The sequence below is a fragment of the Ips typographus genome, linkage group LG11 (genome assembly GCF_016097725.1).
Source record: "Ips typographus isolate SLU linkage group LG11, UJ_Ityp_2.0, whole genome shotgun sequence".
Lineage (NCBI taxonomy): Eukaryota > Metazoa > Arthropoda > Insecta > Coleoptera > Curculionidae > Ips > Ips typographus.
In genome coordinates, this window is record NC_138432.1 from 8,155,587 (window position 1) to 8,173,717 (window position 18,131).

An 18,131-nucleotide genomic window follows, 5' to 3' on the forward strand; every position below is an offset into this window, starting at 1 on the left:
AAAAGGTTAAGAAGTCGTAGCTATCTCTAATATTAAACATACATGCCAGCATCTATGTAAGTTTATTACTTCTACTTGATATACAATTATATAATAGAAAATATTTACTAAAAATTAAAACTGTCTTGCAGTACACAAATCAGTCTAGTCAACGTCACAATAGCCCCGAACAACATTCCGCGTTTGTTTTCAACCCTTTTGTTTTTGCGACCCCGCAACAATAGCACAATGGCCGCGCGCGTGCATCGCTATGGCAACGTGCCGCGCACCGCTTTCCCCAGAAAAATGAATGAAAACAGAAAAGAAAATCCTACACATGACTCAGATAAAGGTGGGGTCAAAACAAAGGGGGCGGAGCGTGAACGTCGGCCATCTTGGCTGACTAGCGACGTCACGCGGTTGTTGATTGACCGGTGGCGCGCCCTGGAAACGCGTCACTCCAACTAATTACGAAGCCACTGAAGCCAGACAACGAGAGTTTTTCTGCTCTATGCAGACTATGCACCAGTATGTGACTTCTGTTTAGCTGGGTGGTCTATTTATGACCCTACTCAACTTAAATGTATGAAAATTATACGCAAATTTGCGAAGAAGCTTTGTGGCGTTGGTGTCTAACGTAGATCGCTAACAAAATTAGAGTTCAAAATGTAAAGCTCCACGTTGGGCGCCAAAACAAATACCAAACAAGAGAGTAAAAAAAATTCAAAAGCAAGTTGATATTTGGTTAATACGTGTTGACCCGTTTATTTTGTGTTTGCCAGTTTTAGTCAAGGCCGGTAATGAATTATTCAAAACCCGAGCTTCGCTCGAATAAATCTAATGGAATTTTAATTCGTTCTGGGAAACCTACCGCTATTTTTAGTTTTGTAATTTTTTTTGTATGCAAACAATTTTTCGCGACGACTTCTATTTCAATAGAAAACGTTCGCGTTGTTGAAAGAGACGAACCTCGTAAATCATGCTGATGAGCGGGGTCAAACATCTTTCTGCTCATTTTATTCTTCACGGTCGGCGAAAGGGACCTTTTCCACTATACCGATCGTTCCTCAATTAAAATGCAGAGGCTATGAGCGACAACAAAATAGGCCGGTCCTTCTGATTTATTGAGGTGATTAGCTCGAACGTAAAAATTCCGACCTACTTGGAACCCGTAATGAATGGTTGACATGAAATCCAGTTAAGTGTGGGCGAGAAGCGAAGGCAGAGACCCCGATGCAATCAATAACGCATTTACGTATACGTAGGCTAAAATATCGTTTTTTTTTTCCATGCAACCAGTCAACATTGTGTGTTGTTCAATTACCCAGACAGGTTTTATGACAAAAGGTCACTGAGTCAGGAATCGAGTGATCGATGATGCTTTTTGCCTTGCTTGTTCTAACAACTTCTCAATTTTGACACTTAAAAACTGAACTTGATACCCTAAAACTAGGACAAATATGATTAACAATGTCTAAAAGTATTAAAAACCTAATTTCGATTTGAATTGGAAGGACGTGTAGCACCAAAAACAATAAGTCCTATCGTAGCGGCAACCCCAGCAACTGTAGCTGCTCCTGCAATCCACCAATTAGTATCATTATCTTCTTGTTGTTGTGTTTGAAAAGAAGACGAAGATTGGCCCAGTTGATATGGTAGAAGATCTGAACGACCTTGAATGGAACTAGGCTCTCCGTGTAATTCTAGAAAATAATAGCTATTTATGTACCAAAAGCGTTAGAGAGAACATAATGTCCTGAAGGCCGAAAGAGCCAGAGGGCCTATGGCCCGAGGGATAGGACACTATACACTCTCCCTAACGCCTGTGGTGCATACAATGTTTTATGTTTCACCTAATTTAGCAATTATTTACTGTCTCTGATATTGAAAAGTAAGATATTGGTATACCTTTACCGTTATGTAGTTTAGTGTTTATTCTACCTGAATGATGTGACTTGACTAGTCCTGTCAGTCAGTGAAAATGGCAAAGGTTGAACAAAATTTTACAAAATATAAAATGCAGCAAAATTCAAGAGCAATCTAAGGCAGGAAATACGTAGTTTTTAAGGCATGAAAGAATCAGGTTGTTATGAACACTATGTAACCTACAGCGTTTCCAAGGTATTATGTATTCATAACGTATAGGTGAAACATAAAAGTATTAAAAATCCAATTTCGATTATTAACACCAAAAACAATAAGTCCACCAGTTAGTATCATTACCTTCTTGTTGTTGTGTTTGAAAAGAAGACGAAGATTGGTACAGTCGATATGGTAGAAGATCTGAATTAGGCTCTTCTTGTAATACTAGAAAATGATTTTTATTAGACATTAGCATTTACGGTAACTTAATTCAAGTACCTGATGGTCTTGAGCAACGGAGCATAAATAGTTTGTACTCTTCTGAATTTTCTCTTAAAATAACTTTGGCAATTTCCAAGGGATTTGAGTCTTGGTTCTTTTTAAACTTGTTAATTTTTCTAGTGATTTCGTTGCAGTGATTTACCAAAGTATCAGAATGAATGCCATTCAGTAGATTACCGCTCTTATTCCAGTAATACGGAATTTTTTTAGCTCGTAAGCTGTCACGGTACTTTTCTAACAGATCAAGAAACACGAAGCTTAATGATCTATTCCAGTCAACAGAATTTACTTCCCACAAGACGATAGTCTTAAGAGAGTAGCTGAATATCTGGTCGTGGCCTAAACTATTCCTCAACTTCTTCAACAATCTAAGTGCAGGTTTCAGTCGTTGTTTTCCGTTGATTAGTTCTCTTTCCTGACTTTGGAAGGAAGCCCTCCAGTATCTCTCTCCTTTATCTATTCCTCTAGCCCTTTTAGGGACAATGAAAAAATCCATTTTCCTTCTTGAAGGATTAGCCCTGTAGGCAACTTTAGGCCAATATTCCGAACCAAACTTAAAAGCTGGAACTAAATCAATGTTCATAACACCAAATTGTCCAATCAACTGGAGAGTTATTGCTGGTCCAGACTGGGAATTAAATTTAGGGGTTGGAAAATTAAAATGAACATTAGTCATGGTATTTAAAGTTTTAGTTATTAACGACTGTAGCCAGCTGAGCACCAAATTGGTTTGCACGTAACCATCTTTTATAAATGTGTCAAAATCGGAAAAGTAGCCTTCTGCCACTTTAAACCAAAAGAACCCAGGTTTGTTGCTTGGTACCACTTCGATGCATCCGCACGTTTTACTTTTGTGCATTTCGCATGCTTTGGGCAGTACCAGCATAAGATCCAAATCAAACTCATCTGGCTTACCCACTTTCAAATCATCGAAATAACTACCACCGTAGAAAGTTTCTTCGTATAGTTTCGCAAATAAAGAATTCTCTCTCTGCATTATTTTAATCATAACGGTTAGTATTTCTTTTAGTAAAATATTGTTACATTCTATGGCGTTTGTGTCTAAAGTCACATAATTAGTGTTGATTACTTGAAGCACGTTTTCGGTATTATTGCAGATACAGGTCATAATGGCAACAACTTGAATCTTTAATAAAAGCTCTATGCATAATAAATTAGACATAACTAGGTTAGAATTGAAAAAAAAACTTACCTCAATGTTTTAGCTACCTGATGCAACCCAATAGTATGGGAAAATTCTCATTTGTAGCACTTAATAAATTGCTAATCTTATCGTCATAATTGCGATAATATGGATTTAGCATATGATCACAGAAAACTATTGATTTGCATAGAATGATATACAGAGTGTCCGTTTTACAAGCCTCATCATTATGGTTATTTGAAGAGATACAAGAAAGTTTAAATTGGGGCAAAACTGAACAATTAGAAGTCAAGTAAAATGCTGCTTTAAAAAATTTAAAATTCTGACGCACCTTACCATTACCACTTTTCCTTCTCTACAACGAGGCATTATCATTTTTGATTGATTGATTGAACTTATGATGGGCGCCATATTAAAATTTTGCATATTTGAATAGAGATTTTTCTGATTACGATGATGTACCTGGCTCAGTCTTGGAATTTCGTAAAAATCACCAAAAATTATGTTTTTGCAAAGAGCGCTTGGAAAATCAAAAATCCTGGATACTGGATAGGTCAAATGACATTACTCCCTTTTGCAAAAGAATGATCACGTGACAAACTGTCAGATAATGACAAACGCGCTCTAATCTAATAAATGGTTCCCTAATGCCCGGTTTATACCTCCAAATTAACAATTAAACTAAATTTGCATTAAAGTCAAAGTAATTTTCTTAAAGTTGCCCAACTTTTTTTTATGTTATGTTATGTTGAGTCTCGTAAAACGGGCACCCTGTATACATATATTGCCGCAAATTCTCATGAATCAAACATTTAAGTTACTATTTTGTTATCTGTTTATGGTCAAAACTGATAATGATTGTACTATCATTTTTTAGGCCATTTTCATGGGCTAAATCAAACAATTTCACAACACCCTCAATAGTGGTATTTATTAAAACATTAGTCAAAAACAATATAATAAGATTTGGAGTGTTACTTATTATTTTTGTTAAGAGAATTTGAGATACTTATACCAAGCAGACTGGCTGCAGCAAGTCCCACTGCACCTGCAATAAGCCATCCTGTGCTAATAGACGAAGATGGTTGTTGAAGATCTTGAGATAAAGTTGCTGAAGGTTCTTCAGAGCTTACTAGACACCAATCTGTGAATGAATCTTCTTTTTCTGAAATAAATACCATAACTTAGAATTTTACTCAATTATTGCATACAAAGTATTACCTACCTAAATCTTGAATAAAATCTAAAAATAAGTTATATTCTTCAGAATGTTCTTTTAAAATTATCTTTGCAATTTCAGTGGAATTTGTTTGGCAGTTTATTTTAAAACGGTTGATTTTCTTTGTGATTTCATTGCAATGATTTGTCAAAGTGTCTGCATGTATCCCGTCCAACAAGTTTCCGCCACTATTCCAATAGTATGGAATACTTTTGTTGTTTAAACAGTCCCTGTATTTTTCCAGAAGGTTAAGAAATACATAACTCAAGGATTTGTTCCAGTCAAAGGAATTTAATTCCCACAATACGATTGTCTTAAGAGCGTAACTGGATATGGAGCAGTGTCCTAAATTAGTTCTTAATTTTTTGAGCAGTCTTAGAGCAGGTTTGAGACGGTCTTTCTGGTTAATCAACTCCCTTTCCTGATCCTGGAACGACGCCCTCCAGTACCTTTCTGCCTTGTTAATACCTCTGGCTTTCTTTGGAACGATAAAAAAGTTTGTTTTTCTGGTAGAAGGATTAGCTCTATATCCCATTTTGGGCCATTGTGCTGCACATAGTTTAAATGCTGGCACCAGATCAACATCTACTTCACCAAAATCCCCGTACAATCGAAGTGTTAAAGCCGGCCCTGATTGCGAATTATACGAAGGTGTTGTATAGGAGTAGTCAAGGGAAGGCATTTTGTTCAGAGCTTTGGTTACTAAAGATTGCAGCCAACTAAGCATCAAGTCCGTTTGTACGTAACCATCTCTGATAAATCTGTTAAAAGGTTCAAAGTAATCCTTCTGAATTTTAAACCAAAAGAACCCGGGCTTGTTACTGGGAACCACTTCGATGCACTCGCAGGTCTTTGATTTGTGTGTTTGGCATGTTTTTGGCAGTTCCAGCAACAGGTCAAGATCAAATTCGTCAGGTTTGCCCACTTTCAAGTCATCAAAATAACTACCACCGTAGTAAATTTCTTTGTAAAGGGTTTTGAAAAGAAAATCTTCATTTCGCATTATTTTAATTATTAGTCCTAAAACACTTCTAAGCAGTTCGTTGTTGTGAGCAACTTCTGGAGTGTTTAGCGTTACAAACTTTTGATTGATCACTTGCAGTACAGTTTCGGTTGTGAGATTTACCATTGTGATAAGTATTATCTGAAAAACAAATGTCAAATCACTGTTTACCAAATAAAAGTGCCTATAACCTGAATTTACATGACTTGGTTGCTCTAAAAGATTGTTTAAAGATAATTGGACGGACTAGTAGGTGCAATAACCATTATAGAGGAAATATCTCTTGAATGTAGATAGTGAACGTTCAAGGAAAAAAAATCGCACGGATTCAAATCTGGTGATCTTACTGTCCCTTAGGCATTACGCCAATCAATTCGTATAAACACTAGAGTTAATTTAACCGGACTAAAAACCGGTCCTGCAAACGGTGGCAATAATTTGACGCGCTGGCGCAATCACCCAAGGAGGCAGGCGAGACAGGAAAGCCCCTCTGCAGGAACAGAAAGCGGCGCCATTACGGTTGTTTTTCAAAGCGGTGCATCGTTTGTTACGAAACTTGCCACCAGAGGATTTAGAGATTCAAAGGAATGTTTTTTTTTTATTTTGGTTAACTAAGATTTTCAAGTGAATCACGGAGAACGCGAAATATTTACAGTGCGAGATTATTGTGCGTTATCTGAACTAGATTATTGACTTTATTTACGTGGTTCAGAGGATTTTATTAGTTGAGATAACACAATTTTCAGTTAATTAGGTAAGTAATTACAACAATGTGTGATGGTTTACCGAGATCCAGCAGTGATCACTCTTGACAAAAAAGACGCCACGCGCTCTTTTTACAACTAGTCCTTAACTTAGGACGACAGTACTGCTACTGGCACATATTAAGCGTGGCAAAATAAGGAACTAAAGTAACGCGATAACCCGTATCACTATTGATCAATAATGATTCTTTTAATTAATGCAAATTCCGTCTAGAACTATGAACCCACATAATGGTACTGGTTTGTACTCTGTAACGCCTACCTACTCGAGTGTTGGCCAACCACGGTTTTAGGCAAAACAATGTTGCCAAACGTGTGGTACGGACCAGAACATACTATAAGGTCAACAAAGTTCACAACTTATTTAGAAGAGAGGTTAATTGTTTATAATTGTCTATATATTTATAAATAGAATTTTGATATAGCTTGAATTGCTATATAGAGCTTTTATTAGATGTTAGGTACTCTGACCTAGGTGTTTTATAGTAGGTCCGAACTAGGTACTCTCCATGGAGCTAGCAGAGCTTTTTTGACGTAATTTGATAGTTCCTTAGTTTTGGTATATTACACGTCATCGTGACGTCAAAAAGCTTGCATCTTTTTGCTCACTATTATTCAACCTGCGATCCTTTGGACATGAGATTTAGAAATGCCTAAAGCATCTAAAACCTTCTTTAAAATGTGGTATTAATAGTCAAAAAAAGCACGTTATTTAAAAAACTTACATTGAAGACCGCGTTTAGCGGTAATACTGTTTTTCCAGTCACTTTCTCCTTCTGGAAATAGTCTATAAGTCGTGAAATAAGAACTTGCTCCTTTTCGAATAACGGAAAGGAATTTAGTCGCAAAACTGATAAAAAAACGTCCTATTTATAACCTGACATTAATTATTGAACCGTCAAACTGACAATAGCTGGTAGTAACGGGTGTTCAGTAATTGTTATGGTCGTAGTTGGCTGTGGTTCTCTCGTAGGACCGTTGATAAGTTCGTATATGGTGTGAAATGACAGCTGTCATATAATAATTGTTTGCAACGTTATCTAAGACATACGTTTTTTGGGACAATTGCCATCCATAGGCGACCTGACCATAACAATTATTGAACACCCGTTATAATTGTTACAATACACACATTTTTTTGTCGAATGAAATGAGATAAAGGATGTGAACAGAGAGTATAAGTGATGGTGCATATTCTTTCTACTAGCTCGTCTGACTATCTACCCTTTTTTTATTTCATAACTACAAAGACAGATTGAAAATATTATACCCGTTATTTTTTTATTTCAAAAATATTATGTCTAAATAGAAAAAAAATTATGATAAAAACTACATTAATCTCATGTTTAAAACGCCCGCCGCCGGTGACGTACTACACTATCAACCAATCAGCGACAAGAAGTGAAACAGTTGGCGTGCAACAGCCAATAAAATCGCCCAGAATTACGTACGTCACATGGGCGCCAAAACAGATCTTTTAAATTTAATGGACAAATTCAAACTAATGTAGGAACATTTACGACCATAATTTTTTCTTCAAGAATATGAAAAATTAGTTTTTTGATCCTATTCTTTCGATTCCAGTCATTAAAACAAAAATTTATGATATGTGGGATAGGCCCATTCTGTATGCGAAAGTTGTATAGAATCAATCGTCAAAGACATAAGCAAAGTGAGAAAGTCAAATATCTTCAAATCACTAAACTGAACAAATGTCTAGACTCTACGACGTGATAAAGGAAACAACCAACGTGACCTCAATATCGGACCAAACTTTTCAGAATATCTCTCGTATTCGAATCGCATGTTTCGGATTGCGAGAAGTTCCGGAAACTTTTACGAGTCCAATAATCCTCCGACATTATTTGATTTCAGCCTCAAACAGGGCGAAACAGCCCCGCATTCAAAACTTTGCGTCGTTCCGGTTTATATCGATCCGAAACCCAATAGAACATTGAACTTTTACAAAAGGGGGAACAGTCTGCGTAATTTGGCAGCAATTTGGAGTTTTGTTTACATTACCAGGTTTATTTTACACTGGTTGTGTTTGTTACCAGTGCGACAAGGTTGCCTTGAGGAAATGCAGATTGCATCCAAGTGCACTGTTGTAACACCTTAAAGTAAATAAACACGACATAAGTTATGTACATACATACAGAAAATGGCAGTTTTTTAATGACATAATCCGAACCGGTCGTGATTCGAGGAAAAGTAGCAATAATTCAATTCGAAAATATAAATAATGGTCCGGTACAATCAGAAATCTGCAATGGAGGCTGTTTATCATATTATTGTAACGCTGACCTCGAATGAATTGAATAACAGTGGGTTTTACGCCTTGTTGATAATTTATTACTTGTGAGTACCTGATTGATCACGCCATTCTTTTAGTCATAGCAGCACTTTTGCAGTTATGACATCCCTTCTATGTGTACTTACAAATTTCTGGAATCTATCTAGGTTTTGTCCATGGGTCATTTATCTATTCCATCTAAATTATCCAGTTAACTTTGTGAGAAGGGCCGGTGAAACTAACTGACCTAAGTCCATGTGATCCTGAACCTTTACTCTTTGTTGGTTGACAGAATATCTTCTCTTATTTCTTTCATGTGGATAAATCTGCAAATTAACATAAATCAGCATCCTATACTACTGTATGATAAAACGAAGACAAATAAATAAATTCGGAACAGAGGACCTCATATGTAACACCCTAATAAAGTATACAGGGTGTCCCAGAAAGTATAGATCAGCTGTATAAGTGTTAAAACGATACAAGAGGGCGCGGTTGTGGATCACCGCCTTCTTTATACTACACGCTTACAAGCCTAGATCGAACTAGTAGACTAGTCACAGTAAAATCTCGAAATCTGTTAATTTTATTGCAACAGCTGCTTTTCGTCAAAAACCATTAAAACAAATCCTGACAGAAAAAGCAAATACACAACATGACAAACTGTTATACAAAAATTGACCTGTAGTGGCCTCCAAAGTATTGACTGTAGCAAAATAACTATTTCTTTTCAGCAAGTGTATATTATGCAGCATTAACCCTGAAGTAGAAATTTAGTGGCTTGCGTAATAATGGGCATAATCAAAGATCGTCGATCTTGAGGCGGTTATCCATTTTCTTGCATGACCGAGCCGTTTCGTGACCGTAGCCCGTCGAGACTTTCCGGTCCCGTCATAATTATTGCCGACCCGTTTCATGTTTTCGTTCTGGGGCCCTACAAAATCGTTCCTTTTTCCAACCGCAACCTGATTCTTTTTGGTTTTTTTTTTGTTAGAGCGCACTGAACTAATGATGATCCTACGCAAAAGCTCTTAAAATGGTTTGAGAGGTTTTCTATGTGGGTAGTCATTCTTTGTCATGGTCATGTTATCTGTAAATGATAATAACAAATTCTGAGATCAAAGTGTGCTACTGGATCAGTTTTAGATTGGCTGGTCATCTCAGTTGAAATATGGCCACCATGAAACGGATGGATGGTGATGTTCATGACTCATGCAGTTCACCGCTTAATGATTACTTTCGGCCTGGTGAAAGTACGAAAGGCCTGTCTGCATCGCTGGAGAATAAAAATTACCTCTGTTTATTGATGACGATAAAGTCGTGCACATAACTGGTTGACCTTGTTGGAATTGTATACTTTTATGTCTTTACAATAGTTGTTTATTTACCAGTTGCTTGATATTGCATCATTAAAATCAAGATCTTGAAATATTTCAAGTTACATATTATCTACCGGTCTTTTTCATTCTATTGACTGACTGATCAGATCGTCTCGAAATTAATTAGGGTTTGAAAACCCCTATTGAAGCCCTTCCAAATCGAAAACTAGACCTTTGATGTCAAACCTTTCGTGTTATCTCGACCCGCGTTTTGTAGAGCAATGAAATCTCTGACTTCACAAACTGAATCCATAGCGCGTTAAATCTGCCTGCACTAATACATCCTTGATTAGTCCAGAGCTATAATTACTCCAATCCTGGCGCGGTCGTTTATTTCCAGAATGTTTGTGCGTTAAAAGATGACTACAAAAAAGTCTGGAAAATAAAACACAAAGTGAAACTGTCGCAGTTATATTTATAACTCGTAGAGCCAAAATAAATAACGCGGGGGACCTGGCTCTGTGCCAGATCCCCTAACTTGCGGTCGATAAAAAATTTAACCCGGATCTTGCGAAACCAAAACATGGCAAATAATTACACAGGTGTGTAAATTGGAATGTGTATTTTTCTTACCAGGTTAATGGGGGCGTTGGGTTTCAGTTTATTTATAAATCTGTTTCAACTAAACTTTTAGAAGTCCATGGATAAATGACCTATTTTACATCTGTTGGAAATACTTGTAAGCTTCCATAATCTTTTAATTAATATAGATTGCATTATCCGTTTCCATCTTGGCCTTAACGGTTACCCAGTCAGGGTCGTGGCAAGACCATCAACAAAATCTCAAGTTGGACGCCAAATCCAACACTTCAGTCAAAGAACATGTTTTAGGTAATCCTGCTGTTCTGGCATGTACTTTTTCAATGAGTACATATACAACATGATCATGAAATGCGACATTAAATGAGTGCGACGCCACTGGCCTTGATACTGTCCAGCCTGCACGAGAAAGAGAAAGAGCACAATAAAGTCGGTGAATAATCGAGAGGAGGTCTCGTGCAGTGCCGCATTTTAATGATCTCTTTTAATTCCAGACTGGTTTTCGTAACAAAACAAACAGCCATGTAACCCACGCAACTTTAGTATATAAAACATACCAAAAACCGGTTTGTTTAATGCTGTTCAGTATGAATCATGACCAGAAGGCCAATGGTGACATTAGAGAGCGCGTGATGTATTGTTCTGTCCTTTTTTTCTACATTTTATTGATTTACTTCTTTATTACCACAATGTAGCGAAATTAGTGCTGATGTTTGTGCAGTGGGTTGGCATTTGCGTGCTTATAATGCAAATAATTTATTGCTGCTGCATCATAATTCATTAGCTGTTATATACTCAGAAACTTTAAGCATCTATTTCCGTGGTTTATGGTATCATCTGCATAACTTTTTCACCCTGATGGTATATTAGAAGTATCTAGAGAACGACTCAATATTTTTCGTTGAAATTTGGATTTGGAGTGTAGCTTAGGTTAGGTCCAAACTCTCTATATAAAATATTTTTGATTTTACAGTGTTGCCAGATCAGTCATAAAGAACACCAACTTTTCATTTTCAAATGAAACGCTGTTTTTAATCTTATTTTTAAATTCTTTGCAATTAATGTTAATACTTTCCTATTAGCGTTTCAAGATAAGAGATACTCCCTCTGGTGATCAGTTTTGAAAACAGTTTCGGACATTCCAGCTGTCATTTTTCCGTTTGTTTACGTTGATTTTGGTTAGGAATTCCGCACTGGTTTCATAAATATGAAGTGACAGTGTCGTATTGTTTATAATGTTAGGTTAGGAATGGGTTGTCTGATTTAATCACCGCCCTCTGTACAAGAAAGCCTAGAATGTCACTTTTAATGGCGGCGTTAGCGGTTTTCGTTTTGTACACAAACCTATGCAGATGCAGTAGAAAATATGTTTTTTTTATTTTTTCGTGTAGTTGATTAGAAGTTGTGAGTGAAAAATCAAAGAACGCTTCATTCCTGATCCAGATATGTATAGATATGGCTTTTTATATCCAATAAAGTCCAGCCAAAGCAAGTTTGGTTAGAACCCTTTGTCTTGGAGTACAACAAACTAATGTGAAAACTGCTCAATCAAAGAAAATTTGGAAATCCTTGAAGCTAGGTAAGCAAAACTAGTAAATGGGTTTTATATTATTACCAAGACCTTTCTTTTAAAATGTAAATGTGCCAATGGAACTTCTAAAAGCTGTCCTGTTTCTTCAGAGTAAACCTTTGTTGCTCTCAAAATGCAGACGGCCTCAAAATGTAACTCACATACCTATGTATGTAAGAGGCAATAAGTTTACTGAATGAGAAAGCATATTGTACTTACCATTGAGTATTGTGTTGGAGTAAAATCATTCCAGTTCAAAGCTTTCAACCACTGTTGGGTTCGAGCAGGGTCTTTTGGAAAGTAAAAGACTGACACTTTTGGGCCTTTCAACAAATTGCTTTTACAGTTTGGCAAACAACAAGTGGACGGCATATTGTAGAGGCAATGGAATTTAAGTTAAAAAAACAACAACAAATTATAGAACAATGAAGGAACAATAACAATAGTGATAGCACAATAAAATGAACACAAACAACACTTTCACTAGAACAATAAACATATAAACAACAATATATAATAGCAAACAAAAATTTCTTTGGCAAGTAATCCCAAGTCTTGACTTTAAACCTTAAAAATTAATTTAATCATCGAAAAACTCAATTTCCACAATACAAACTGTCAACCACTATTTCGGCCATATTGGAATTTTTGGCATGCACCTTCTTGGCTTTCTTGTACAGAGGGCGGTGATTTAATTCATCTGATGAATACGGACACCTGTTGCCTAACCTATTCAGTATCCAGTGTATCACTGCCAAAATCGGATCAATGAGTGACAATTGACATTTTTTAACAACTAAGTAAACTGTTAATTTTTAAACTATTTCAAACTATTTCAATGTTTCCTTGTGGCTTTTAGCAACTATTTCATTAACCTATCCATAAAAAAGTTAATAGGCCTTACCTTCAATTATGCAAATAGTAGAGACGAACAGGTGCTCTGACGATTTTTTTTGACATGCGAGAAACGTCAACTGATCTTTTCGCCGGTTCTCCTGGTCTTTGACAAACGTCAATTCTAAAAAATTAGATAACGGCCTTACTATTGTGACGTAACAATGTCTTTACTTAACAATTTAAAGGCAAGTTGAACAATATCTTTACAAAATCTGTCCAGTGTAACCTGTTTGTTCATTCAAATTAACAGTATCACAAATTGTTAAGGCTACACTCCAAATTTCAGAGCAAAAAATATTGGGTTTTTTGATAGTCCATTTTAAAACATTCTATTACAATGTTATACTGTCACAAAGTAGAAAAACATTTAATGAGATGTGTAAACAGACAGTGGAAAGTAAAACCCAACCTGCAGTTCCAAAAACTAAACAACGCTTTCAGAGTCTATATCTGAAATAAAACAGCCAACAGTTGATTAATCATTCGGTGCTTATTTCGGTTAGGAAAAAAAACATCAGGACCATTTGGCACACATCAAAAGTGTTTGTTTTTACTAAAACTAACTTAGCACTCTAAATTTAAACACACAGACACGTATTCCGGAGAATGTAAGTTGATACCTCGCTGTCTACTGCTGGAATTTCCTCTGAGACAGCGGTTTGGAACGTTTCCAGAATGTTGATAATTTAGCGGTTTTATTGCTTTGTACTGGACCAGTTTAAGTTTAGAATGATTAATTATGCAAATGATGTTATTAAGTGATTAATACTTTGACGATGAAGGTCTTGATTATGTTTGCTGGCGGATGTTGGAGTAGTTTCGCATCTGCAATTTAAATACTAAATTGTAACAAAATTGTTTCTCATTGTCTATCGATATTCAAACCTGAACTTTAAGCCGGGCATAACAATAGCCGAACCACTTTAATTCGCGTAGCTCATTGAAAATAACTCAGTCATTGTTTCAGCCAATAGTGTTTGTGTAATTGTTTAGGAAAAAATAACCTCGGTGAATAGCCTGGTAACTATGCAACCATTTCTGAATACATTTTCGCACCGTTTCCTTTTGGTTTATGTATTTGTCGAACTTTGATATCCACAAGGTCGTTTTATTTAGGAAGTCTGTTTAGGTTCAATAAATAGTTGTGAATTTATAAATAAATACTCTGTAGTGTCATAATGCAAAAATAACATTACTTAAGACAATGATGTATGTATTTCAACGAATAAAATCTTGTACATTAACCATCTTGTGAGAGTGGTAGTTTAATAACAAAATTCTAAAAATCACGTGACATCATAATTATAAAATGAGATAGAGGTCACGTGACTTTCGAAAACGGCATTAGAGTGTAATAAAAACCATTTACAAAATTGAGCATCAGATGTCGTAGCTCTTCTCTTGTAAAACGCTAATAGAAAACAATATTCCTCGAAAATCTGACTGAAGCAAAGAAGAGAACTGCTAATTTTACCAATCTTAGCTTCCCTCTAGGCAGTGAATGATTGAATTCATTAGCCTCTTAGTGCCATTACTGTTATAACTGATAAATCTCATAAAATATATAATATAACGTGACTTAAACACGCAGGATAGGACTCTCACGTTTCCACTATATTACAAAAGTCTCTTTGGTACTGTTGAAGTTCAGTCACGATCTTTTACACGAAATTATCTGTTTATTATGATCCGGAACAGGAGATAGGGCAGGTCAGTGCATGTTGAGCAGTCAAATTCAACTTTTAACCTTCTGTCACCTTCAAATTGTGAAATTATTGGCAATTAGCCACGTTATTGCTACATTTTGATCAGTAAAAAGTTTTTCTTATAGCAACTAGAAACCAGCAGCTGGCAAAGGAATAAGTGATTTCCAAGAAGTTCGATAATTGAAAGTTTCTTGGAACCCAAGCACAAATCAATTTATTATATACTTAGTCAACTAACAAAAGTGAAACAGTGGCTGGAAATTGAAAACAAGTTGTAGGGCAACGCCTTTTCTCTGTTACTTGAATGCATAATTTTGTTTTAACGTGAATGCACTGAAAACATTGAAAGTTTCCTTTACTGACCTCGCCAGTTTAAAGTAATTTGAAATTAGTCAGTTGCACCAGCTGCACTAAAAAAGAGCTGTCCTTGCAAAAATCGAGCAAGCGAGCACGGAAAACCGTGTAATTTAGCGGGGGTCGTTGCTAAAACTGCTTGGAAAGCGATTCATGTGAAAACTGAGGACGTAATCACGTATTACCGCGATTGTAGGGAACAGTAATTGGTTTTAAAGCAGACCTACCAGAACGAGACGGATTTAAAAACGACCGCTCGGCCGAATGGAAAGGTTTGACTTTCAAACGACCTCTACACAAAGTGTGTGGTGCCGGTTTTGTATTTTGTTAAGTTCTCGGCTGGTTTAGTAGATGGTACGGCCACGAATACGAATCAGTCTTATTTGTAGAATTCATTACGCGATTTATCATTATTGACGCGGACTGATGAATCTTTGATGGTCCCTGTTTTGTCAAGTCATTTACATCTTAAACTGTTTAGCACCGAAAGGCGAAATAACGGAACCACTCTTTTGTTAGTTGTTACACGTTTACCTAATAGTGTTTTACAGTAATTTACAGTTAAAACGATTATAAATAAATTGAAACCAGTATCCAGCGTGTCACTGTCAAAATTAGATTAATGAGTGACAGTTGACATTTAACAACTAAAGCCGAGTTCTCATAACTCACCGCCCTCTATACTAGAAAGCCTAAAATGTCACTTTTAATGGCGGCGTTAGCGGCTTTCGTTTTATACACAAACGTATTCAGATGCAGTGAGAAATGTTTTTTTTATTATTTTGTGTAGTGAAAAATCAAAGAAAGTGATTAAATAGAGCTTTTTCTACACAATCAAGTCCAGTCTAAACAAGTTACTTAGAACATTTGTCCTGGAAAGTACAACACACAGCAAGCTAGTTTAAACACTGTTCAATATAAAAAAATCTGTAAATCCTTGAAACTAAGTAAGCAAAACTGGTAAATGGTTCTTATGTTATTACCAAGAACATTCATTCAAAATTATTTTTGTTGCTGATGAAGGATGCTTTAAAATGTAACTCACATACCTGTGCATGTAACAAGTACCTAATAAGTTTACTGTACTAGAAAGCACTTGTACCTACCATTAGAGTAAAATCAAAGTGTTCAACCACTGTTGAGTTAGATCCGGTAAAAAACTGACACAGTTGGGCTTTTTCCTAAATTGCTGTTACAATGTGGCTTGAATAACTTACGCAAATAATCTCAAGTCTTGATTTTAAACCGTAAAAATTCATCTAATCCTCAAAAAACTCAATTTCCACAATACAAACTGTCTCCACTATTTCCGCCATATTGAAATTTTTGACAAGCACCTTCTAGGCTTTCTAGTATAGTAGGCGGTGCGTAACCGCGTTTTGCGTCTGACGTCACTTATATCCTATTGGCGTTTCAAGGTAAGATCGCAGCGCCAGTTGAACTAAAATCGGACAACTCGTTCCTAACTTACTAACCATTATAAATAATGTGACATTGTCACTTCATATTTATGAAACCCAGTGCTATATTCCTAACCAAAATCAATGCAAACAAAGGGAGAAATGACAGGTGGAATGCCCGAAAATGTTTTCAAAAGTGATCAGTAGAGGGAGTCTTGAAACGCCAATTGGTAGAACCAAAATTTGAAAATGACAGCCAGCAGCAAATTTTCAACTTCTTTCGTCTGTTTCTAATGTTTTGAAGTTTTAGACGACGCATACGGCAAAAGTTGTATCTGAATGGCAACACAAAAAAATTAATGAATACACTGAAGACAGATTACCATTTTTAGTTTTTATGTGGCAATTGCCATAGAACTTTGAGAATAAAAGATATTCATCTTTGTTTCCACTGCGACAATGAGAGTGATAAACAATACACTTCTGCAAAACATTAAAAATATCATATCAACTATTTCAATGTTTCCTTGTGGCTTTTAGCAACTATTTCATTAACTTATTCATAATAAAAAGTTAATAGGCCTTACCTTCAATTCTGCAAATAGTAGAGACGATAACACTGGCCTACCAAGGGGGGGGGACAGATGCACTGATAGTGTTGGGATTTTTTTGACATGCCAGAAACGTCAACTGATCTTTTCGTCCATCCTCTGGTGTTTAACAAACGTCAATTCTAAAAAAAATTGATTAATTAATATTCTTATCATTTAACATAATCACTAACAGTTACTCAGAAAATTATTAGCACCTTAACAAACCAGTTAACATTTTAAATACATAAAATTAGTTTTCCTACACAATGTATTATTAGGGTGCAATGCAAATTCAGGTTATGATTAAAAAACCGAGATATTATTAGCTCAGCATCCCAATTACCAGTATATTTAGTCATAAATCACGATGAGTGCGTTTAAAACCAGAAAAAAAGCAAGATAAACGATCGTTTCATAAATATTTATTTAATCCCAGCTAGTATTAATGACAATACTGATAACGTATCGGCGTTAATTAACATAGAACAAAGAAAGTAAACAGTAATTTTTATCTATGGCTGGCACGAGATTATGTTCTCTAACAGCATCGAGTTCGTCGTTTCGTACACCCCTCTTTTTTTCGATAATTCCAGTAAAATCAAGAGTTCTGCGTAATCTAAATAGTTTGTTTGTTGTTTGTTCAGTTATCCGGAGCAACGTTTTAATTAAAAGTTTAACCGTTATCGGCTTCATTCTTTAGATAAGCCAGTTATTTCGACATATAAATGACTAGATAGCAAGCGAAAATAAAAAGTGTTACAAATTCTGACATGTAAACATTGTTGGGTTAGAATGTTGAAATTTAATGTATTAGCTTTATCTTTAGTGAAATTTTGTTAGTCAATAATTAAATAACACTCAGTCATTAATAGTTTATATGGTTAGTTGAAAGATTTATCAAGGTG

At 35.9% G+C, this 18,131-nt stretch overlaps 2 protein-coding genes across 9 annotated transcripts in view; both read right to left on the minus strand.

Moving 5' to 3' along the window:
* Positions 1–45: 45 nt before the first annotated feature.
* On the minus strand, positions 46–4,270 carry LOC145735856 (cyclic GMP-AMP synthase-like receptor). Of its 2 annotated transcripts, none has more exons than XM_081989980.1 (4): positions 3,557–4,270; positions 2,341–3,490; positions 2,203–2,286; positions 46–1,682 (listed from the first exon to the last, which is right to left on the minus strand). In XM_081989980.1, exons 2-4 carry the CDS (start codon positions 3,470–3,472, stop codon positions 1,471–1,473), a joined length of 1,428 nt encoding a protein of 475 aa, XP_081846106.1. In that variant the 5' UTR covers positions 3,473–3,490; positions 3,557–4,270; the 3' UTR covers positions 46–1,470. The 2 variants fall into 2 exon arrangements, with proteins under 2 accessions (XP_081846106.1, XP_081846105.1); XM_081989979.1 differs by having other exon boundaries at positions 2,341–3,504.
* A 142-nt stretch (positions 4,271–4,412) lies between these two features.
* Positions 4,413–18,131, minus strand: part of LOC145735857 (cyclic GMP-AMP synthase-like receptor) — a 30,514-nt gene continuing 16,795 nt past the window's right edge. Inside the window, exons 1-6 of one of the 7 annotated variants that reach the window (XM_081989982.1) lie at positions 14,059–14,217; positions 13,794–13,998; positions 13,181–13,294; positions 8,934–9,113; positions 4,734–5,871; positions 4,413–4,673 (exon numbers count right to left, since the gene is read on the minus strand). In XM_081989982.1, the coding sequence (XP_081846108.1) occupies positions 4,483–4,673; positions 4,734–5,871; positions 8,934–8,972 (1,368 nt within the window). In that variant the 5' untranslated portion in view covers positions 8,973–9,113; positions 13,181–13,294; positions 13,794–13,998; positions 14,059–14,217 and the 3' untranslated portion in view covers positions 4,413–4,482. Of the gene's footprint in view, positions 4,674–4,733; positions 5,872–5,921; positions 6,478–6,516; positions 6,796–7,219; positions 7,378–8,933; positions 9,114–13,180; positions 13,295–13,582; positions 13,999–14,058; positions 14,218–17,220; positions 17,367–18,131 lie in introns of those variants that run through there. The other 6 variants (XM_081989981.1, XM_081989983.1, XM_081989984.1 and 3 more) reach the window with 6 other exon arrangements.

Bases quoted from the DNA above. Each gene is read 5' to 3' on its own strand.
- LOC145735856 (XM_081989980.1), bottom strand. From the start codon at position 3,472: ATGACCTGTATCTGCAATAATACCGAAAACGTGCTTCAAGTAATCAAC. The intron at 2,287-2,340 runs GTACTTGAATTA...ATCATTTTCTAG, and splicing joins CCGTTGCTCAAGACCATCAG to TATTACAAGAAGAGCCTAAT. The intron at 1,683-2,202 runs GTAATGATACTA...ATTATTTTCTAG, and splicing joins TCAAACACAACAACAAGAAG to AATTACACGGAGAGCCTAGT.